The sequence below is a fragment of the Mesoplodon bidens genome, assembly GCF_964165515.1.
Source record: "Mesoplodon bidens genome assembly, chromosome: 16".
Taxonomy (NCBI): domain Eukaryota; kingdom Metazoa; phylum Chordata; class Mammalia; order Artiodactyla; family Ziphiidae; genus Mesoplodon; species Mesoplodon bidens.
The window spans coordinates 55,882,009-55,906,727 of NC_138173.1; the positions used below are offsets into that span (position 1 = coordinate 55,882,009).

A 24,719-nucleotide genomic window follows, 5' to 3' on the forward strand; every position below is an offset into this window, starting at 1 on the left:
AGCCTGCGTACCACAACGAGGAGCGGCCCCCGCTCTCTGCAACTAGAGAGAGACCGCAAGCAGCAACGAAGACCCAACGCAGCCAAAAATAAATAAATAAATAATTTTTAAAAAGAAAAGAGCAAAGAGGGGTTCAATATCCTCTCACTGCCATAAACCTGAACTTCCCAAAGCAGCATTACTTATGGTTCTGCTCAACTCCTGACAAACCCTACTCATCAATATCCTCGTTAGATCTTCTGAAGGTCTAAATCATCCTTGCCCACTTAGCATCCAAGTATCAACCACTTACAGGTAACTTTCAGCATGAAGCAGTACATAAACCACAAATATCAGAACACAACATCTGGTTGACAAATATTCAACAAACGGAAGTTAAAACTATACATTCCCGACTCATGACCTTGGAGGCTAACATTGTTATCCGTCATATTTTAAGGGCACACCATTTATCAATTTGCATCTTTGATTATTTTGTGGTACCTCAACTGCAATATGAATAAAGTGCAACAAGGTGGTGTGGGTTTTCATTTTTTTACGGCTCGCAAATGTATTTGGGCCTCCCTTTGCCTCGGTTTCACTGACCCCGTCACACTTGGTTCAAGGACATTAATCAGCAAAAGACAGAATTTGAAACCACAGTGCAAAATACAACATAAGTTGTAACCAGCAGTATGACACTTTAGGAACAATACATTAGGGCAGACTTCAAAAAATGTCTATCAATTATGCAACATCAGATAATCTTTTTCCTCTCTGAAACCTGACAATCCAATTTCACAATTTTCTCAACCCCTAAAAGTCTTATGCTCTTCTGGCCAAAGTGTACTCCTCCTAAGTGCCAATGCAATACATGTTTGAGAACCCACTGTATCCAAGGCATTGTAAAAAGAACAGAAATTGGGTATGCTTTTACTCTCCTCACACTTGCAATGCCAAGTGGATTCTGGTATGGGCTATACTAAAGCCATAAATAAGTGGAAGCATAGGGCAAGGATGTTTAAATCTAAATGAGTGGAAATGGAAAGGCTTCAGGAAGAAGAAATACAAAAGTCAACATCTGAGGAATAGGCAGAATTCCTATAGTTAAGCCTGGTTGAAAGAAAGGCATTTCAGAGAGGGGAGAACATGCAGGAAGGTAGGTTTGGCCATGTTCTGGAACTCAATACTACTTTAAGGATAGAACACATGGTATTGTAAAGATGGAACTGGTAAACTGGGAGCAGAGTTTAGGGTCCCGTATGCCAAGCTAATGATGATAAACCCAAACTCAGAGTCAACTTGGGTCTAGAGATAAAGCACTGGAATGATTTCATTCAGATCAAAAGGTGAAAGCATATAATCCTCAAGGAAAATGGCAGAGATTAAGAGGAAAGTCAAGCACAGACTAGAACGAGTGTGGCAGGGATGCAGTGCCTCAGAAGCCAAGCCAAGAGAGATACTCAAGAGAGAGGTTGGCAGCATCCAATTCATTTAAGTGGTGCAGTCGGATGGAAAGACCATTGGGCTTGGCTGCCATGAGGCCACTGGTGTCCCCAATATAGCAGTGTCCACAAATGGAGGAGTCATGGAGATGTACATGAAAAGAGCCCCAGATTCAGGCTTTCAATATTTTCCCCCTCTAAAGTTATTTTTATATATGAGTACGTTTACTTTTTATCTGAAAAAGGAGATGGGATTCCATATCTGGCTTAGAAACATCCTAATTAATAAACCTCAAAGAGCAGCATTTTGACTTTGTGCTGCCAAGTACGAGATGGAATCCATCTGGAAATAAATAAAAAGTAGCCTTTTGTTTCATTTTACCTTGTATTTTTCTAAACTGTCAAGGGAACTATCTTCATTATTTGCCGACTGTTACCTAAAATCAATACAGTGCTTAAACCATAACCTATCTCTCAGCTTCAGTAACCATACATTAGCTCTACAACTGCAACTGAACTTTTCCTAGATTCCGAGAACTGCAACTGGATTATAATCCAAAAGAGCAGAAGATAAATGCCATTTAACTACCTTCTATAAAACATCCAGGATAGTTTTTGTTCACAAATACGTGCTGTGAGAACAAGTATAAAATGGTTTAAAGTTGTTTGAGAAGGCGTTTACCAAAAGTAAGTGAATATATTCAGGGGGAACAGTTTTGATTCAGGGGGAATAAAATAAAATTAAATGTATACTGATTTATCAGGAAAGCAAATCCCTTAATAAGTGGAAAGAAAAAATGAAATACAAAAAACTCATTTAAACCTTATCTGGATTTGATCTGTCTTAAAAGCCAACAAAAAAGTACTTTCTGATAAACAAAGCTCAGAGTAAGAACCACTTTAAATTTATTTGGATCTGCAATGCCAAGAATACAGGATAAAGTTCCACTCTCCTAAAGTCCAAGGAGAAAAATAGATAGCTGGAATATAAGGGAGAGAATCAAGTAGAAAAATGAATTCCAAGATAACATTAAGAAAATCATTAAGAAAGACTAGGGCGAGGGCTTCCCTGGTGGTCCAGTGGTTAAGAATCCACCTGCCAATGCAGGGGAAATGGGTTGAAGCCCTGGTCCGGGAAGATCCCACATGCCGCAGAGCAACTAAGCCCGTGCGCCACAACTACCGAGCCTGCGCTCTAGAGCCCACGAGCCACAACACCTGAGCCCATGTGCCACAACTACTGAAGCCCATGTGCTCTAGGACCCGCGTGCCACAACTACTGAGCCTGCGTGCTACAACTACTGAAGCCCATGTGCCTAGAGCCTGTGCTCCACAACAAGAGAAGCCACTGCAATGAGAAGCCCGCGCACCGCAACGAAGAGTAACCCCCACTTGCTGCAACTAGAGAAAGCCCGTGTGAAGCAACGGAAACCCAACGCAGCCAAAAATAAATAGATAAAATATATAAATAAATTAAAAGAAAGACTAGGGCGAGATAGGCACTGATAGTGTTTCCTATAGTTCGATTAGGTATACATTGGATGTTAAACTGTAATTTACAGCCGGAGCAAAAAAAAAAAAAAAAAACCTATATAAAGAAATAATAGCCAGAGGAAGAGGAGGGGGAAAATCCAAGATATTTATATAATAATAATGGAAGTTTTCAGCCTTGCTCTGTATAGTATGCTCACTACACCAAGAAAGAGATTTTCACTCTGTAGGATGATCAGCGTAGTAGTCAAAATGGTTCCTTAATCCATTTTGGAAGAACTGCTTTTTAATGTTAAAGATCATTCCATTACTCTCTAACTAACTGAATATGATAATCTTCCATAAGCAAACTATATCCTTTTACAGGAATAACTATCCACAGCCATTTATAAAGTGTTTTCACCTGAAACAAACATTGAAGAAACAAAACAACCATATTTAAAGGAAAAAAAAAAAGTCTGCCCTCTGGCTAAGAAACAGAGGAAAACACAGACAAACAAAAGCCAGACCAACAGGTATCTTCACCTTGCAACTGAACATGCGGGTTCAAATACAGACCCTGGACCAAACCAGCCCATTTCAGCGGTGGACACACCTCCTCCTGCTTTCCAAAGCCACTTCTGAAGCTGTCTTTTGAAAGAGTTTGGGGATGTCTTGGGTCCAATACCCTTCTGCATGGCATTCACCACAATTCTTTAAAACAGAAATGGAAATGGTGGCATGGGGGTGTATAAATCACAAATTTCACTGATGGGGGAGTTGCATTAACATTTTAAATTATATAATATAGCTATTAGGACGGAAAGCTAAAAAGAAACAAGAAATTTACATGAAATACCTCAGATGTCTAAAAAGACAGATTTTTTTCCCATTTTTCCAATGCAATAGATTAAATGATTAAAATTAGCTTAACTACAACCAATAAAGAAATGTTAATTGCATCCATATTGTACAGCGGCGTCATAGATAAAAATGGAATGTTAAAGAAATGCTAAAAAATATAGATTAAATTTATATTTTAAAATAGTTCATTTTCACTACATGTAGGTTGAAATTTATCATTCAAAAGACAGGATAAGAAAAGCATTTAAAATAAATAAGTTTCCTTCATTATTCTTTTGTTTATTTGTTTTTATAAATGCTGAGGAGTCTATGTAAAATGCCACAAATGGTTTCTCAACCACATTTTAATAACTCATTGCACATTTCAGGCCTAATCTCACAGATATTGTCTGTAGTTTTCAACCTGCCAAGGGGATTATGGGTGTTATGAGTAAAGAAAAGTCCAGTTTCTCAGTTTCTTGGAAGATAAAAAAAATCCTTAATTCAAATGGATTGCTTTTTTTTTAACTGGTCTCAAAATAGATAAATGTTGGCAGTATTTTAAGTTAAAAGGAGAATAATAATACAAAGTTAAATTCTTATTAATGATCATTTTATAACCAATTCTTCAGACCAACTGGATTTTATATATATGAACCCAAAGAGGCATCTATTGCTCAGCTGTGTGAAAGAGACATTAAGCCTAGATTTTCTGCAGTAACGTTTTAACCTTCCAGGGTAACTTCTAGACTAAATATTTGATTCCCATATCTTCATAAGATATTGATAGAGAAATAATATGGAATATACCAACTGACTTATTATATGATCATCAAGTCCCCAATGCATACTAAGTGATATTCTAATTCTATTCTCCCGTCCATCTACAAAAGGAAAAATAAAGATGAATGAATAGCAAATATCAGGCAGATTTCCTCAACAAATGTCAAAATTATTTAGTGTTATAGATATAAATGAGGATGGTGATCAGAAACGAATTCTAGTTCAGTCCTTTATTTAACTAGCTGTGTGATCATGGAAAATTCAGTTAATTGTCAGCTTTCTCCTTTGTAAAATAAGATGAGTCTGCTCAAATGGATAGAGGTCATGCCCCTTCTATCACTCAAAATAAAACAGGGTCCTATGGTCACTCTGAACAATACTTGAATTAAAGAAAAACAAAGAAACAAAATTTAAACTTGAGCAGCAGATACAAAACTGACCATTCAAGGAAAGTTCAGCCATTGAGGAAAGAAGTGTTTCCTTGGCCACGGTCTACTTTTCCTCAACAAAAAAAGTGTTAAAAGACTCTTAAGAATAGATCCACATGTGCACATGTATGCAGGAAGCAGAACGTTGTACACTCATGCACATGATGAAATGTACCCACCAGCCAAGAAAATGGGGCACAGAGCTAAGAAAATTCAGAGACTAGGCAGTTCACTCTACATCTAACCTCCAGCAGGAGATGAAATTTATTCTTTTCTTAGTTTCCTTTTGTACATGGTTTTATCCATGTTACCTAAGGAACTAAAATACACAATATTGTCAGGCTCAGAAAGTTTGCTCCAATTTTATACAATCATCTTTGGTCGAAATAAAGTTGACCAACTATTTCTACAAAAGTGTTTATGCAAATAAGCCCCATTTTCTCCTACATTAGGAAAAGAAGAAATATCTGTGGAATTGTGTCCTTCTTGATCTGTAGATAGAGGCTTGGAATCAAATCTAAAAACACTGCCCAGGCTCTTCCATTATATCCCAAATAGGTGAATTTTTTTAAAGTATCTTTTCAAAATAACACATTAAACATGATCTGAAATCATCATATTAGCCTAATTCCACAACACGGTTTGATTACACCGGACCAAAAGTTCTGGCAAAATGTTCACCTGACATCACGGCAACCAAATAAGGAGGTGGTTGGTTGAAATGTCCACGTTTCTACCAGTGGAGACACCAAAATGCTGTTAAAAACACTACACTGCGAATGGAAATAATGTGCTTTCTCAGAGTCAATCCCACTTTCAGTGAATAGCTGGGTGATGTGTTTGGGATACTAGTTTGCAATTTGGTACCTATTTCTTTAGGGCTTGATGCACTTGTTCCAAATGAAAATATTTCAAAATAGTCTTTAAGATGAATGTGCAGGGCCGCTGCTTCTTTAGAGTAGCAGCCTTATTTGTTTTACACAAAACTATAATTTAAGGATGCCAATCACTTTAAGCAAAGCAGTTTGCAAAAACATAAAATACAGGCAAAACCAGAGGAATTTTTCTTTACACTAAAACAGTTTTACAGTAAAATATGTCAGGTTGAAGTATCCACTATATATGCAGTTTAATTTTAACCCTGTGCATTGAAAATATTTCACGTTTTCTTACTAATTTTGGAAAATCCCGTAGGACTATCTTACACTGATTTCAAAGCTGGTTGAAATATTTTTTCTTTTTCCTTCAATCAAATTTTTAGACACAAGTTGCCTCAGATGCAAATGAGAAACACTAAATGTCATGTTATTTTATACTGTTCATAATTTTTGCAATTAACCTCAAGGAATAAATATATGCTTTTTGAATACCACTCTTGTTTGAAGTAAAAATAGAACTGTGCAAATGACATAAGAAAGGATTTCTCCGTAGTGACTCCTTAGGAATGACCAAAATATCTTATCACAGGAAGGTATGGAAGGGAAGTTCAAATCACTAATCAATTTCTGATGCCTCAAAATGAGTTTCTGAAAAGATAACACACACACACACAAGAATAAAAAAATGAATGCAAAATTAATTTGCATTTTATGGGCGATAAAAAGGGTTCTACAATAAGAAAAGCCTCAAAAGATGAAGTATTTCCTCTCCTTTCAGAAAAGCTTAAAAAAGCAAAACTCAGTGTTTCAAAATCAATGGACTTAAAGCAATTCAAGAGAATTTGGAGAACATTTCTCTAAAAACCAATCCAGAACACAGGACGTCAATTTAGAAATAATGGAAGCGTACTGTGCTTTAAAATCTGAAAACTTTTTAAAGACAGAAAATCAAGTTAACATCTCAGTGATTAACTTAGGGGGTGCATAGCCAAGAACAACTTTCGTCACTTAAAACATAAAACTGCCAGTTTCCTCTGCTTGGAGACAAAACATACAAAAAGCAAATATTCACTGCTATATTTTCCTAGACGTTAAAGACAGAACTAACTTTTAGAAAAGGAGATCACTGAGTATTTCCACCTATTTTATACTTACGCCGTAGCTCCTAAAAATCAGTTACAAATTCCAAACCTCAGAACCATCCGTAGCAGATGGCTACTAAGTGTTCATTACTCCCCAAACCTTGATGGAAATACAATCATTGACTGAACTTCACTACAGCTCAAGGCACAAATATGATAAACAGTCTGTGCTTGATGTTATTGAATATAAGCTACCATAAACAAGTAAAACTCTTTCCTAGAGATCTCAAAGGGCTGAAAGCATGATGCTTGGCATTCTATTTCTTGCAAATCTAAAGCACATTGATGGTGAGCATAATTTAAGTACTCTCTTCCCTGAATCAAGATACATTCATTTCAAGCATCATCCATGATCAAACGATCAAATTCATATTTATAAACTTGGAATACAGAGTTTGGTGGAAGCACTGAGTATCTAAAATTGCCTTAATTTTTTTGCCAGAAATATGTCACAGTTGGTGCTTAGAATTGTTGCAAAATTATACCACAACTTTATTTAATTTCATTGGATGCATTTCCTCATAGAAATGGAATGGCAAAGGCCTGCTCAAGAGCAAACAATAAAATCAAATTATTATTTTACAGTATATAAGTTCTTCTTCTCATGCCTCTCTCCCTAAAAATATAAATATTATAAAGAAATGGAAGTAAAAATCCTAGAGCTGGCACATTTTTCCACTGAAAGGAGAAATCCTCACTCCCCCAAAACCTGAAATATTAAATCCCAAAGAGGAAAAAAAAAAAGGTAATAAAGCATGGCAGAATAATCCAGAGGAAGCATGCTTGCTCTCAGCATAATTTTCTTTAGCATCCTGAGATGAACAGCATCACGCTGCCCATGATCTCTGCTTACTCCTCTGAAAACCATCCAGAGGATTTTCAAAAAGGAAAAATTCTAGTTGTGCTTTCAAATGCCAAATTAACTTACAGGGCTTCCACTCCTGAAGGGAAACAGCACAGTAGCACACCAGAAGCTAGAGGATGCTTTTTGTCACGCAAAGCCAGAACTGATGAGTGGGACCCCAGTGGGGTTTATCTAAAATTCCCAAGTACCACAGGCAAAGAGGTCAGAGTTTTCCATGTCAAAAATATATAAATAAGTAAAGCCATACACAGCAACAGTTCCTTATGTTATAATGGATTGTGCAGTATCCAAATTCCTCTTCTGTTCAGATATGCATACATAAATCTTTTTAAATAGGAACCGAAAATGGGAAAAACAAAAAGGAGGGAAATCTGCTTACACTAATATCTAACCCCCTATTTTCCATGTCTAATCATCACTGGTCTCACTTTTTAATTTTTATTATTGCCAATGGAATTATTCAGGGAGTGAGACAAGCATGTATACACATAATTAAATGTTAACAATGATATACCGAACTATCCTGGGAGTAAAAAGTACAAGACAGGTGTGTACAGAGTGTACACAAATATGGGGAATGCTAAAGAGCTGAATGTTTTGACAAAGTGAACATGCAAGACCATACACAAACATTTACACATAAAATGTGTACTTTATGATTTTTACTACTGGCCTGAAATCTTAAGTGACAGCTTTCTTATTTAAAGCTTATCAAAGTACAAAGGAAAAGTAAAATGTAAATAAGGAGGACACTCTTTCAACAACATAAATTGTCTTAAGAACGAGACATTTAAACGTAGAATAAACAGTGATGGGACAGAGAGTAAAATAAAGAGTTTATTGTAATTGAGGTTTAGATGACAGCGAGCTTCTTAAAGTAATTTACTACATCTTGCATCCAATGAACGTAATGCAAATTCATTCTAAATAAAAAAGAGAAACATCTCCTTACTACCTGCTTGTAAATTACAGAAAATGAGGTTTCATATTACTCATTACTTAAATGTGTTATTGCTTACACTGGCCACTTGTACCTAAAGTTAGCTTCTAAAACGTACCTAAGTTGGCAAACCTGAGGAGTAAAATTTGCAATAATCTTTTAAAAAAAATACTTCCAAAAATAAGTTAAAGACAGTATTAAACATAATCATTTGTGTTTTTTAATTTATAATTTAATCAATTTATTAACATAAAAATTTAGCAGCCAAATACAGAAAAATACATGATTTTAAACAATCTCAAAGATATATCTATAAATAACTGGTAAAGAACTATTAATTATTTAACAATCAGACTAATATGTATTGAGAAAATTTAATAACATGGGCCTTGATTAAAAGTTTTATATATATATATATATATATATATATAAATATAAATATAAATATATATATGACCAGTCTTAACTTCCATCAGTTGAATGGTATTTTAAAAAATTAAAGCGAGCTAGATTCTCTTCTCAAAAATATTTAATGGTATCAAAAAGAAAAGCAGAAACAAATGCCAAAATCTCTTTTAAGAACTCTTATATGTTTGGAGATACTTAATAGTTTTGAGAGAAAAAACAGGCTGATGTATTTCTTTCTACATCTTTCAGAGCTAAAGATGTGTGGATACTGACATCACAAAGAAGTCACAAGTAGAAGTTGGTTTTAATTTGTTTTGCCACTCTCACTCTCATTTCAGAACCAAAATTCTAATTAAATTAATCCTCAGATAGGTGTTGGGATGCATTAAGTAATTAAAATGGATATTACAAAGACTAAAGTCATTTCAAAAAAAATATGTACTATGTTAAAATTCCATTCGGTGCCTGTAATGCGAAAACATTCTATATGAGTGAGAATACAGACATGGGCATGTACATGTACATAGCTCATATGAAGTCACTAATTCATATGCTACACTTGTGCATAGCTCAGAGAAAACAATAAAGCTAAAATAGATTAGTAATGCTTGATCCCTTTACACATGAAGTGTATCATGTAATAGAGAAATTAGATTCCACAAACTAACGTCTGCCGTATAGATTTACACTATTTATAGCTGTATCTGATCTCAGATATAATACATGCTTCTATAAGGCGAAACAGAAATACTGATTCACAAGGATTCACTGAAAGCCATATTGTAGAATCTAAGCAAGAAACACGTTATAGTAAAAAATGTTTGTTGATTTGTAAGTTTCATAAATTCTGTCCAAATTCTGTCCAAAATTTTGAGGCAAAACTCTTTTTTCTTCTCCTTTTTCTACAGCTAAAATACATTTAATGTCTAAATAGCAGTTGTGGTATATCTATCATCCTCTACTAGGTTCATTCTTGGTTACTCTAATAATTTAATAATGTAATATTAATGCTTTTTTAAAGCTTGGGACATATACATTAGGTAATATGAATATGTTTATTATTCTTTATAATACCATACTACTCACTATCATGGATACAAATAATTAACAGATAAAGCAATTATAAATGCAAAAAAGAGAACCATGCTCCCATTAAATTAAGGAAAAAAGAATCAGAAAATAAACTATGGGCACTTGTATATTTCCCTCTAACACTGTCTACAATAGAAGGCTTAAATAGCTGACAGTGAGTCACTTGTTTATTCATGTTAAATAAACTGAATATATAAGTTAACTTCTGACTTACTTAAAAGTATTTAGAACATTTTCTAGAACGTATTTTGACCATCAATTACCTAGATACCAAAGTTGTTGTATTGTGTTGCTTGATGAAATAGGACATACAGCAACCCTCAAACCAGTATTACAAGCCTGGCAAATAGCATCACATTTGGGTGACGCACAGAATCCATCACCCTAGGGATAAACGCATTGGATCATAGTACAAAGTCTTTACATGTTCCATATTATTTCTACATAACGTTTTAAGATGATAGAATCGTAAACTATAAAGTGCTATCCATTAAAAAAGATATATTCAGAAACAGCACAGTCACTTAACTGCTCCTCTCAACAGAAATTTGGGATTTTAAAAAAATTATCTGCAGAAGCATTTCTCAGAATACACTGTAAGGTGGCATTTTGATGTACAGTTTTTTTGTCATTTCTTAAATTTCTTAGTAAATTCAGCGTAGGTATAAGTATTATGATCATGATGGCTTCATTATGTTTAAACTCCAAACTTCAAGACTTTATAAAGTAGGTCATGTAGCTCCTTAAAAGATTTATGTTTTAAAGCGTAGAATTTAGCAAAGTGGATTCCACCATCAAGGTGTATCTACGTATTGTCCATCCACAAATACTACATACATAACACATACCTGCAATAGCATGCACACATATCAGCAGTAATTTAAACATACCGTGGATACATCAACCATTTGCAAGCATTCACAATGCTAGATTTCCTCTCATACTACAGACATCCTACTACTAGTTACCAGAATATCACACAAATCAAAATACATTACCTTTGTTCAAACAATACTTCAGTTCATTATATAACAGAAAAGGTTATCCTTAATTGCTCAGGAACCAAGATAGTGGTGGATTCTTGGAGCAGAAGTGGTGCGGAGTGGCTTGAGGCAAAACTGAAACATATTGTTTAAGTAAACCTTAAGGGGAGGGGATCCTATGCGCAATTGATGGATTTTTTTTTTTTTTTGGTATCATCTTCCACAAAGCCTCTCCAACCCCTCCCCACCACTGAACAGTAAACAAACTACTGATATTAAAGGACTGCGGCTCTGAACACCTCTCTCTTCCTTTTTTTTCTCTTCTCACCAAACTTTATTACTGTTCCCTCAGTTTTGCAGTAATAAACCAATATTCATTCAATAAAAACGTAGTGACGGAGAGACCCATCACCTGAAATTCCTGTTTGAAAACTTTGTAAAAAATAAATCAAGACTCACTCTAAGATACTCTCTCTATGCTGATGCGAACAAGTTATAGCTTAAGTTCCTACAGTTTTTCCTGACACATCCTTATGTAAAGGAGTGGTTAGCAGAGAAAAAAATGCCTCTGATTTGAACTGAAATCTGTAGTTCTCACAAGAAAAAATGAGAAAAACGTAAGGTAAATCAAAACCATCAAATTTCCATGCACGGAACTCTTCTACTTCCCTGAATATACGGGATGCTTTTCATGATAATTACTAATGCCTTAAAAGACATTTTAAGGTATCTGTATGATACCTAATTTTCAGTATATATTATTTCTAAAACACACTCTGTGTAAAAGGAAAACAAAACAAAAACAAAAACCCTCAGAACAAATTTGGGGTTAAAAGCAAAGTCCAAGACAAGTAACTGTAAGATTTAAACCAAGACAAGTAACCATAAGATTTAAACCTTCCGAACAATTCCTACCAGAAATGTCGATAATCAGTTCTGGCCCACCAAATGGGGCACAGGGCCCCATTTCTGGGTGGAACATCTTTCTCCAAGGAAGGAAAAACTGGCACAAATCTTTTTGCCCTCTGAAAAGATTTTCCTACTTGCCAGCTTCTGAAGTTGCCCTGATGTCAACCAACATCACCAAGTTATCTCTTAACTGGAGAAAGTTCTGTTTGCCTGTACAAGACCAGGAAGAGAGAAAATGACTATTCAAAAAAAAAAAAAAGGAAACTAAAAACACTGTGTGATAATAGGGTTAAAAACTATCATCTGAATTTGTGAGCAAAAAGGGCCGCCCATTGAAACAAAATGACCCTTAAAATTAACGCTTTCAATCTAAAAATATATTTTTGTAAAGTTTCATCTATTTTCCTTCCTCTGCACATAAAAATGATTAATGTCACAATTAAACTTCCACATTTCAGACTCTTGTTAACAGGTGTAGCGTTCTTTATATAAACGTATTCATTGACCTGTCGCCATTGATAATCTTAATTAATTCACGTCAAATGAAACAAAAACAAATGTTTTTTTCCCCCAAATAAGAAAGAAATAACGCAACACAAATACCCACTCTCCCCAAAACCCAAAAACTGTTTAAGTTACAGTAACCTGAAATGCACCAGCCATCACAGAGAGCAATTGGAGAAATCCAGCAGGGCTCAGCAGGAAAGATTTTTAATAACAGATTGAAAAACAGAATAAAAATAACTGCATCAACAGAGCCTTTCTTCCTCAGGCCACAAGCCCGTTCTTACTTGAACTTTTTTTTTTTTTTTAAATGGCATTTTGGCCACTAAAACCAATCCAGAACATTATTAAAAGTTAAAAGCTACCAATTACTTCTGTCTGTTCTTTTAAAGAAAAGTTTGGCATTACGTCAGTTGGTTTAAAGAAAACAAGAAAGAGAGAGAGAAAGAGTAAGAGAGAAAGTTTCCTGCTTGTATAAACTAAACCACCAGGGAAGGTGTCTAGCCACTTGTAAAGTATTTACTGCAGGTTTTTAAAGAGCTAGAAACATTTTAAAAATTAAAAGTTTTCTTTCTTATTTTTAATGAAACATACTTAGGAACAAAAAGCGTATCCTTCATGTCTTTCTTTGGGGTGTTTTGATGTTTATTTGTATTTCGATCATAACTTTGAATCAGAAAATGATTTCCACTGATGCTTCAAATGTGAAGTACATAGATAATTTCATCTTCATTTTGCTGCCTGGATTTGTGCTCTTCGTAAAAGAAAAAAGTTTAACGACAAAAAGTAGACATTGCCACCATAACAGCTACTACAGCTGCAGCGACCAGCCAGGCTTCTTCATCTAACTCACTCTTAACAATTTAGATCATTTTCATCCATAGATCCTTCTGCAAATTCAGCAAAGGGGTTTCCATAAACCCAAAGCTCTCTTTCTAACCTAAACCAAGTTCTACATTATTATATCCATCAGAGAACCAAATCAAAGGCCAACGAATTTAGTTCCCAGGGATCTGAGAACCACTGAGTGATAGGCCATATATAATTAATAGAATATCCTATACAAATAAACAAACGGCTTAAGACCCACTTACACCCGAGGATAAATTTTTAAAAGTGGTTATTCCCTCCGCAAAACTGTTTGCTACTGAACAGTGTATAAAATACCACTTGATATTTTAACATATTTACTTTAATCTACTGGTTAAAGCTTTTCGGAGGTCAATAATTTTGATAATTATAAAAAACTGTTCTCAATTTTTTCAACATAAAGAACTGCAAAGTGCGTTAGTATTCTCTATCCATGATGATTACAAGTGCCTTGAGAGAATCAGACTAAATTTCTACTTGACAAAAGCTTTAAGAGTTGCTTCCTATTTTATCTAAGAGGGACCCTACAATTCCACAAATCGTAACTAGAACAGTAACAAAGAATTCACTTCCTTCTGTATGGTGGTATCAAAAGATGAATATAGAATATGTCTATCTATGTTATCACATAGATAGACAATCAAAGTAAAACCAAGTCTAGACATGCTGCCATTAATTTCCTCAAATTTCAGTCAGCAATAAATAAGGAAGCTAAATGAGTAAACAAGACTCAGAATTAGTTATCAAGGCTATTAGTACTTATAACCAGCAAAAGAGGGGAAGAGAAAGAACCCTCTGTTACCTGAAAGCTTGACCAAGGATGAACAACAGAAAGCAAGTCCATAAAACTTGCCTGTTTTTATCAAATTGATTGTAACTTGTGAGCTGCAGTATTTGAGACAAAACTGTCTGAGTTTATAGTTTTCTGTGCCTGCCAAAAACAGATGCAGACTACCACACTAGCTGTCCTGCGGAAACTAAATTAAGCAAAGGCAAATACCAAGTGGAAAGTTGTCAGCCTGTTGAATGAATGGCTGCATTTTACACACCACAGAATATCTTAATAAGAATATGTTTTAATGTGCACCAGTCATTTTATTTTAAGTGCATCACTTTTTACAAAAATAATAATTTTCCCTTTAAATCAATTATAAACACCTGCCCCCAACTTTCTTAAAGTCTGTTTTGTTTTATACACAATAGTATAGTGTTGTTACATTATTGTTTGCTATCAAAAGGGGTATTGAAGGAAAAAAATTTTACATACATGTATTATAAAAAAAATTAAAGGCCTGTTATCAATATCTGTGCTCATTTCAAATTCAAAATAAAGTTCTAGCTCAAAAACAATTTGCTGCAAGCCCTTTGAAAACTTTCAGTAATGTTTATTTACTTCAACAAAGAAGGTAAGACAAGAGTTTATTAAAACTTATCACCCTATGTATTTAGTGCAAATGTGCAGGTCATTAATTGCAAACTGTAGTCTGTATTTCTTTTTTCTCGCGCGCTTGCTCTCTCTCTCTCTCTCTCTCTCTCCCTCCCCACAAGACATAGACACACACACACATCAAAAATAATGACAACAATAATAATAGAAACATCACTGAAATGCTAGAATCTTAAAAAGCAGCTTTTCCACAGATGAATTCATTTCCCTGCTTTGAAGCTTTTCCTTATGAATGAAGATTTCCTTGTGTGTATTAGTGAGACCTACCCTGTGGAAATCAGAGGAAACTCAGGAGTGGTATGTGACTTAAAAGAAAAGTAAAAATAATACCGAAAATATGGTAGGGCCATGTGTAACTCACTTATGACTAGCACACATACGGATTCTAACCTATTTTTAAGCAAGTATGAAGAAGATTGTATAAAATCCTGTAAAATCCTACTCTTTAAAATGCTGAGCTCTAAAATCAAGTCAGACTTCCCAGCTACTTATGACACTTTTCTCCTTCTTTTAATGTTACCTTTAAGAGACAAAGGACAAAATCTAAAACGCAGCAAAGACCCTGGCAGCGTCTAAAATTCAAGAGTGACTAACTTTTTTGTGAGGAACTTGCTATGTTCCACCATTTATTTGGAGAGGGTCCGACTTTGTTACTATGAGTGGAAAAGTATTCTACACACACATATCCTAACATATAACAGATATATCAGGAAGCCATAAACGTCAACTCGCCGATTGTAAATAATACTTTGCCAACAGAGTATTAATGAAGCTTGGGAATGCCTCTCATTTAGAGAAATCAAGTCATAATGTTGGCACTAAAACTCTGTTTCCCCTTTAGAAGTTTTATTTTCACGTTACTAATATCCAGAAATAATTGTCAAACTTTAGCACGTTGGTGGCCCTGTATATTTAACTGAATCTAGAGATGTTTCCATCCAAGGGTATAGCTTAAAAAGGAAGTTATGAAATCTGAGGACAGAGAAGCTCTAAGAACGATATGTTTGACTTGTTAAGATTAAGCACGTCATTAATAAACTTTCACTTAAAGGTAAAAAAAAAAAATCCTCAAAATATTGGTATCGTTTCCAGACTGTCCTGTCAGCATCACAACTTACAGGAAACGATTCATCTTCCCATACAAACCCTGTATTTACTCACAACCCTGGCATACTTGGGGAAAGAGAAAAAGCCCACACCGTTTTAGAGCTAGTTTGCTTTTACACATTAACTGGTGGAATATCTGAGAAAGTGGCCTAAGCAAATGAGTAGCATGTAAGAAACTTTACAACAGTGAGCTCAGAAACTTTCATTCTCATTTTGTCCACGTCAAGAACTGGCCGCCCGCATGACTTTCCTTTGCTGCCCCTTGCATTTTTAACTCTGGCAGACTTTTCTAAATGATCAACTTTTCCTAAAACCGGCAGGAAAAGTAACATGATGCCAGCAAGATCCATAGGTTTTAACTTAAGAGCTGGAGGACTCAAAAGAGGTGGCTGGAAGCTTCCTATTTTATTTTTGCTTTGAACAATCAAAATTTTAAGCCAACAACCAGGCCTAGAGTAAGCATTTCTTGGTAATTTTGTCTCAGGCCCTATCTGTATTTTCCCTTTGTACTTGCTGTGCTCTCAGACCCTTTCCTGTTCACCTGGTGCGTTTACAAAAGTTCAATGAATCTATGAAAGTTCAATGAATCGGCCTAGCTGGATTTAACTTCTCCGCTAAGCTTCTCACTTCACTTACCTCACTTAAAACTCTAGCTGTGATTTTCCAAAATAGGATAAGGATGAATATGCTACCATAATTTTGGTTCATCATTAAGATCCATCGCTCTCACTTTCATAGTATCAATTCTGAGGCCTAAAATGATATGAGGAAGTAAAGCAAGACCTAAAATGTAAGACGTCCAAGATTCCCTCAGAAACCCACCAGTCCCTCTCGCCCTCTAACTTAAATTGCTTTAGAGTCTTAGGGCCATAAAACAGTTACTGACTTCCCTGGGGAAAAGGGGAAACACCACCATCGCACACAGGTACTAACAAAAAAGCTTTCCCAGCCACAAAAACAGCTTTGCACTTCAAAGGGCTCCCACCTCCGTCCGCCTCACCCTCAAATTATTCGTGGGGTCCTATAATCCTGGAGTTATTTGAAGGGACAGCGGTGTTTGCCTTGGCCTTTCAAAGATGCGTTTCTCTAGAACCCAAACAGGAACTAGACAGAAGGCGAAGCGCCCGTCCGCCTGGATGTCCCACCGCTGTCAGGCATTTAATCACCGGCCAGTGTCCGCTGACCCGCGACACAGGGCGCATCATCCTCACCGCAGAGGAAGTCTGCCCCCTTCCTCAGCCCCTACGGAAGCGCCCTGGCTGCGAGGCCTGCCACATGGCACGGACAGGGCACAGACCCCTCGGTCAAGCTGCCCTGAGCCGCGCAGAGGCGGGTGCATCGGGGGATGCGACACCCTCCATCTACAGCCCAGCTGGGCCTTTAAGGGAAAAAAGTTTGAAGCCTGGCTTTGCAAACTCTTCAAAGCCAACGCCAGTCCTGTACTGTTTTCCCACTTTGGGGACCACACGGAGGCCCCTCTCTGAGACCCTCCCAACCCTCCTGAGTTCGCCCAACTTACTACTCTGCATGCTGGTGCCTAGTCTGCTCCCCGCTTGTCAGGAGCCCCAGAAAACTGGCGGCGGCGGCGGCGGCCCCGGCCCCTCGGGTCCTACCACCCCCAGCTCCTCCGCTGCGCCCGGTAGGAGAGAATTAAAATCAGCCAGAAAGAGACAGCGAGGGAGAGTGGGGCTGAGAGGGGGAGGGGGCACCGGACTGAAACTTCTTTTTTTGGCAAATGGGGATTTGTTTTTCCTCCTCCCCGGCGGCTGAACTTGACCCTCCTGACTCCAAGGGCTACTGCAGTTTGAAGTCGTTCGTTTCTAAGACTCAGATGCCTTCGACCCACCAAAAGTAAGGGAGGAAGGGGGCAAAAGAGAGCAGAAAGGAAGAAAGAAAGAAAGAAATCACACGCGCAAAAAAGGAAGAAAGAAAATGCATGTGAAACCCGAGAAGCCTGCGCTTGGCTTTCTGCACACTCTCCCTCTGCTTTTTTTTTTTTTTTTTTTCAAAGAAAGTCACTTTTAATTCCCAGGGCTCCCCGCTTGCGATCGCCCACATTTTGCGCACACACGAGCGGGCGCAGCACTCGCGTCGCGGCTCCCCGGGCCTGGCAGAGGGGCTCCCGCGCCCCCCGAACCCCCCGCGGCCCCCGGCCCCGCGGCCCGCCCGGGCCTCCCCTCCTTACCTGTTGATTAATCGTCAAGAACACCCTCGGCAGCCCGAAAGATGGTGGCGCGGCGGCCAGAGCCATGAACCGTCTTCTGTTGTTTGCAGAGTTGATCTTGGATTATTGGGGGGGGGGGAGAAAAAGGTCTTTCCTGCCTCCCCCCCTTTCCCTTCCCTCCCCCCCCCCTTATAAAAAAAAGAGAGAAAGAGCGAGAGAAAGAGAAAGGAAATAGAGCAAGGATGTGCCCGGTGCCGGGTGGGAGAGGGGAGGGGGGTGTTGTTTTTTGTTTAAAAAAAATAATAATTAGGAAGGCGAGAGAGCGATCGAGAGGACGCGGGGTATGGAGAAAGGAGCAGCACCAAAAAAGAGGACGCTTAAGATTGCAGTGAGATCGGGTCTTTATCAGAAATGTTATCGCTTGTCAGGACCTCAGTCTCCGCGCATTACGTCAGTTTCAAGACACCAACACTATTAATATCAAAGGAGCCTTCGCGGAGGAAAGCGCCACCCCAGACCGAGCTCCCTTAAAGAGACAGCGCGCGTCCCCGCGCCGCCGCCGCCGACGCCGCCGCCCCGCCCGGCTCCGAGCACCCGCCGCCGCCGCCCGCCCGGACCGGCCCCGGCCGCGGCCAGCCGGCTGCGCGAGAACTTCGCCCGAGTCGGAGCGAGGCGAATGAGAGCTGCGCGATGCAGGGACCCGGCTACCTTCCCGCCCCGCCTCTCCCCCCTCCTCCTCCCCCACCCCCCATGTGGGAACGCGCGAGCTGGACAGGGAGGAAAAATCCGCAAGCTTTAGGAATAATGTGATAAAGACAAGGACCTACCTTGGGGAGTGGCGCGGGGTTGGGGGGGAGGTGGGGGCCAGTGCGCGACGGCCCAACCGACGGTCCCCAAACACTCGGAGATGCTCTCCTGAACAATCAAAAGAACTCTGAAAGTGTTTACCTTTTCAGTTGCTACTTTCTCTTCTCGCTCCCAATTAAACGACGCAGGAGTGTGTGTGTGTGTGTGTCCCCTCCCCCTTCTTCTAGGACGTGAAAGTCTTTGGACACCTAGTCGGTGGTCAGGGTTTCCCTTGCGTTTGATGGCAAGAGGGCTGGAGGGGAACAACTTGAACTCTATCCTGAGTTGGAGAAGTGAGGACTGAGGTTGCTATGGTTTTCTGAGCTGGAGAGAAGCTAGCAAGCTCAATGGGTGCTTAAAGGGGGTACTACAAAATAGATAAAATGGGAACATTATTCAAATGCGGCAAGATTAATACCTGCTGCTCTTTGGGGTTTTAGTAGCAGATAAGGAATTCTGACTTAAGCATGACATTCTTTTTAGCAATTCACATCTTCAGATACTCTCATTGTTAAATAAAATTCTCTCAACATGAAGTTACTGAATTGAGAGTGGTTTTTTTTTTCTTTTTTCTTTAACTTCTGAAGATCAACAATACATAAAAGAGGACCAAGACAGGATTTGAAGTATGGTAGGTGTTAAAAACTAAGTAAACATTTCTTGGGCGTTTGGACTTCATTTTCTTCAGTGGGGTGACTTTAAGTGGCATGTTTTTTCTCTAGTGAAAGTCAGTTTAAACTCATTTTGCGCTAAAAGGAGAAACATCCTTCTCCAAACTATAAAATGATTAAAATGAGAGTTTTAGAGAGGTACGAATCATGAATCTGTGAGTTGAAGATGAAGTAATTTCCTCTAAAATATTTTCACTAAATGATTCTTGCATCTTTTCAGAGAAAAGGTGAGTATATTTTTGAAACATACTATAATCAGAAGTGAAAAAGCCAATCATTAAAAAAAAAACCTATATGCTCTTTAGAACTTTACTGCTTTTTCTGTAAGGTCTTCATTTCTGCTTAATACACCTAGTCAGGCAGACATGTGATTCCTTTTGTACCACTTTTGTTCCAGAATTTTAGTATCCTGTCCCATACACTCTTTAGGAGTAGTAGAAAGACAATAGTACTTTTGCAGTAGAGAAATTAGTCAGGTAAAAGAGTAGTCAAAATACAGTTTTACAAAGAGGCAAACAATATATTCCCTAGAGGAGTGAGAAGACAGTGAACCTCATATGCATGGAGTTGTTCATATGTTATCATCAATTTAAGTGGATTTGGGAAGAAAGTTAGATTTATATATAGTCCTGCATGCAGAAATATCAGTAAATCTCACAGTCAGCTACTAATGACCACCTGCGTATTTCCACACCAGAGTCATTTAATACTGTCCACCACCAATTTCCACTGTAAAAAGTATTCATATATTAAATATAGAACTTTATTTTCTTTTTTAAGCCATAAATTAGCTTACCAACTTTTATGGAAATATGCACGGCACAGTAAGAAGCATTTTTATTCAGGAAAAAAAAAGGATCTGAGTGAAACATTCTTTAGCCATGACTAACTAAAAATATTAGATCAAATAAATTTTGAAATATGTTTCTGAATAGTAAAACCATTTGTGTATTTAAAGGGTTAATACCGCCTAAACCTGCTGAAGCTGGTATGTAACTGATAAAAACTGAGGCTATAGCATCTTAGCAGCAAAGTTAAATAGTACAATCTATCACAAGGATTCGTCCCCTAATCTCCATCTGCTCGCCAAGATTTAAATGATATTTTAAAAAGAGAAGTGATCTTTTCCTCTCTGTCACCCTCAAGTCTATGGCAGTCGTCAAGAGTGTAAATTTACTCACATGAAACAATCATTGATTAACTTGGTTCAAAAGAACAAAATTACACGCTTTTGCGAGCACAAAACTCTTGAGATGGCTGGTGTTTTTCCACCTGTAATAATAAAAAATTTCACCATTAAGTGTACACCAAATTATATATTATATAACAAATTAAAGCCAAAGGTCTGAGGGTGAATTGTGTCCTTTAATTGAAAAGATAAAGTTACACTTCAGGTACTAAGCCAACAAATTCATGGTCAGTTAAAAATGTAATGAATGAAGTTTCACGGACTCAATTTTGCTGAAGTTTGCCTGAGAAATGAAGAATCTCTTCATGTTCCTTTTAGTATTTTGAGTTGGAATATACAGCAGATCAAAATGCTGTCTGTATCAATCCATTTACATTAACCACAAAAGATCTGTGGAGAACTTAATAGAAGCACAGATATTTTTTGTAAACTTTTTCAAGCAAATTATGTATTTATTTATGAAATAATTTATGAAGAAAAATTTTACCTCATGGTTTAGATATATTACATATGCTCTTGATTGACACAATATGTTTAAGCTCAAAGGCCCTCGTGGCATTAGCATTTTTTAATTCTAGTAGGAATATTTCAAAACAACCAGCTAATACATGAGGTCATAATTGTTTGACAGTTGTTTTTAATATATAAAATAAGCTATGTATATTGTTTTCCTTCAAATGTTTGTTGATTTGTTTTTATAGTCCTGACATTTGCATGGCACAAACTGAATTAGGGGAAATATTAAAGATTTATTTACATTTATTATCTTCTGCTGTCAAACATATGCAAAGCTCTTAAAACCATTCTATTCTTTCGCTTTTATTTGCAATGCATTTCTGAACAATGGAGCCTGGATGTTAAAATGACAACCTGCCTTTTTGTAGGATACATCAGAAAATAACGAAAAATTAAGAGAAATTTTAAAAAGCAAATAAAAGGAATAACTTCCAACTGAAATAACTTCTTTATAATCTTCCTTAATTCTCTGAATTCTGGAATTTTCTCTCATGGCTGGACCACTGATGAAACAATTCCTTGCGCTGTATTAATGCTTATTTATTTCTCAAAATTACATAATACACTTTTTTCAGTTTTATTAATGTAAACATTCCTTTTCCCCCCTTTTCTTGTAGTTTATTCAGCAGAGATACAAAGACGGATTAGTAGTTAAGCACAAGCATACTTGTTTTACATTTCAACCTTTTAGCTCATAACTTACTTACAGCTCCAGTGCCTGTAATCACAATGATTTTACCTGATGGAACACGTGTTTCAGAAATGTAATCCAACTGTTTACTCTAACGCATCATAAATTGCAATTCCTTTCAGAAACCTCAAAGATTGACAGCCCTTGTCCTAAATGCCAACTGCTTCAACACATACTAACAAGAAAATATTTATGTATTATCTGCTCTCAAGACCGTACTATATCATAGGAAATGGAAGACCATTTGGCCTTCCAGCATATCAAAAGAAATTATTGAAGCAGGCTGCCCTACTCCAGAGGGAGACAAGCAACAGAGTGTGTATCAAAGATGAACTTCCCTGAGTCCCTTTCTTCTTGCAATCACACACCACTCAACCTTTTAGAAAAAAACACTCTTCTGCAAAATTATGATCATTTTGCAAACTACCTATTCCTGAACACCTCTGGGTGAATTTATTAAAGATAAATTCAGCTTTAAATAGCCTGTATCTTGTTTTCAAATTCACACTTAACACTTGCCAATCCTCCCCCTGCAATATCAGGCAACTAACTGCCTAGTTAAACAGATGGGCCTTGCAGCCCACCCTAAAAGCCAACAAACATGGGCTTTATTTAATTAAAAGAGGAAACAAATTTCTGAGGTGTAGACACACACACACACACATACCCACACACACAGCATACACATGAACATACACACAAAATCCCTGCCTGGGTGCCTGAGAATAATAATAACAATTCTTGCTTTTTCATTAGGTTTTATGAATGGCCAACTATATACTATCCATTGGAGTCAAAGTAGATTTATATAGGCTAGCTCAGCACTGTGTATCCAAACCAAGCCATTGCGAGAAATAGCTGGACTCACTTCCCTTGTCTCACATCAGAGAGAGCATTTACATCTGAATTAACCCAGATTCACCATCTGACCCTGAAAAGTAGGTGTTTTCCAATTTTCTCCATATTTCTAACTTCTGCTCTAGGATCTTCTGCCATGATACTTTCTCATCCCGTTCACTCTTCCAATTTTGTGCAATGAACTCTCAGTTGTATATAAACAAGCCCAACACCCAATTCTGCCTAAATTTCCGACTGAAATATTCCACTGGAAATTCAAACTTGTGAATCTGAATGATGTGATACATATTGAATATCATAATTTAGGAAGAGGAGCCTGTAAAGTCAGACAACATGGAAGGAGGAAGGAAAGAGACAAACCCTATCTCCTGTAAAGGCATGAGTCATCCAGACCAGAAACCTTAGACACTTGACATCTTTAGCAATACCCTCCCCACAGGGCCCACGTCCAATCAGTTGCCCAGTCTTCCCATTGTTCCCTTTCTAAAGACTTTTGTACCTCCCTTTCTTTCCATCCTCATGGACCCTTCCCAAATTAAAAAGTCATCATCTCCCCCAAGACATCCCTTGGAGCTTTTCCTCCTTCCTTTCTCTCCCTCTGTTCATACAGAGCTACCAGATCAGGTCATTGCCCTTCTGCACTTTTTATTCCTCATGACAAAAATCCTGCGACTCCCAACTGCCAAAAGAATTACACCAAAAAGGGCGGAGAGCATTCAAGGCCTCCCATAACCTAGTCCCCCAACACCTTTCTGGCCTCATTTTTCACTCCGTTCTTCCACACGGTCCTAACCCACTGATTGTGCCCTTCCCCAGGTCCATCTGACATTTCAAACGTCTTGTTTTATCCTTACCACGACCTTCTACTTAGAAGGTTTTGAAGGGCCCTTTCATGCCAGCTCTCCATGCTGAATACCCTGTCTTCTTCTAAGATCAAACTCAGATTCTGCCTTTTGCATGAAGTCTTCCCAAATTCCAAATCAGAATCAGCAATGCAGGAAGTAAGCTTCCATAGGCCCGCTTCTCTCTCTAGGTGGCGATTCAACACAGTGACTTACATAATGGTGTTTGTTGACCTAACCACCTCCTCTGCTAAACTGTAAGATCCTTGAGGGCAGAAGACCATTGAGTCATAGGTACTGAGTAACATCTCTTAAATTGAATTTGGAGGTTGGAACAAGCTCTTTACATTTTACTTAGAAACACACTATGGAGTGCAAGTTTCAAATGCTCCATGTGGCCTTTTCTTCCTTTCTTTCTGTTCTTTTTTTCCTTAATACATATGGGCTGATGCATTATGTGCCAATTGAAGCTTCAGGGTGGGCTTCATCTCAGCAGCATATTTTTGGCACTGTATCAGAGAAGATGTTTGTCCTGCTCTGAAATATTGTCCTCATTATCGTTAAGTTTGGGTTCATAATTCCATGTTGCTCTAAAAATAGTGAATTAAATTATCTTTAACTAAATCCTAGGCATTAAAATGTGAGCATATAGAAAATTAGGCTGAAAGCTGAGAATTCTTAGATGGGAAGGGATTATTTGTAGTTTTAGGAGCCAGAAGTATACATTAGGAAAGTTATAGAAGTGAGGTAGAGATAAACAATCTCTTTAAACATTCACAGTGTTTTTTCTCTTTATTGTTTAACATAAAAATATTGAATCATTTTAGCATATGTCAATCTACTGATAGC

General features: G+C 37.5%; 1 protein-coding gene across 6 annotated transcripts in view; it reads right to left on the reverse strand.

Annotated features, from left to right (window-relative positions):
• TRPS1 (transcriptional repressor GATA binding 1) overlaps window positions 1–18,716 on the reverse strand; it is a 262,196-nt gene extending 243,480 nt beyond the window's left edge. For 3 of the 6 annotated variants that reach the window (XM_081258834.1, XM_081258832.1, XM_081258829.1), the window contains exon 1: window positions 18,279–18,716. Coding sequence is in view for 1 of the 6 variants with exons in the window: in XM_081258833.1 (XP_081114959.1) it covers window positions 17,613–17,622 (10 nt within the window). In the remaining 5 variants the exon portion in view is untranslated. Of the gene's footprint in view, window positions 1–11,271; window positions 11,316–16,729; window positions 16,847–17,612; window positions 17,689–18,278 lie in introns of those variants that run through there. The other 3 variants (XM_081258830.1, XM_081258833.1, XM_081258831.1) reach the window with 3 other exon arrangements.
• Between the last annotated feature and the right edge of the window lie 6,003 nt (window positions 18,717–24,719).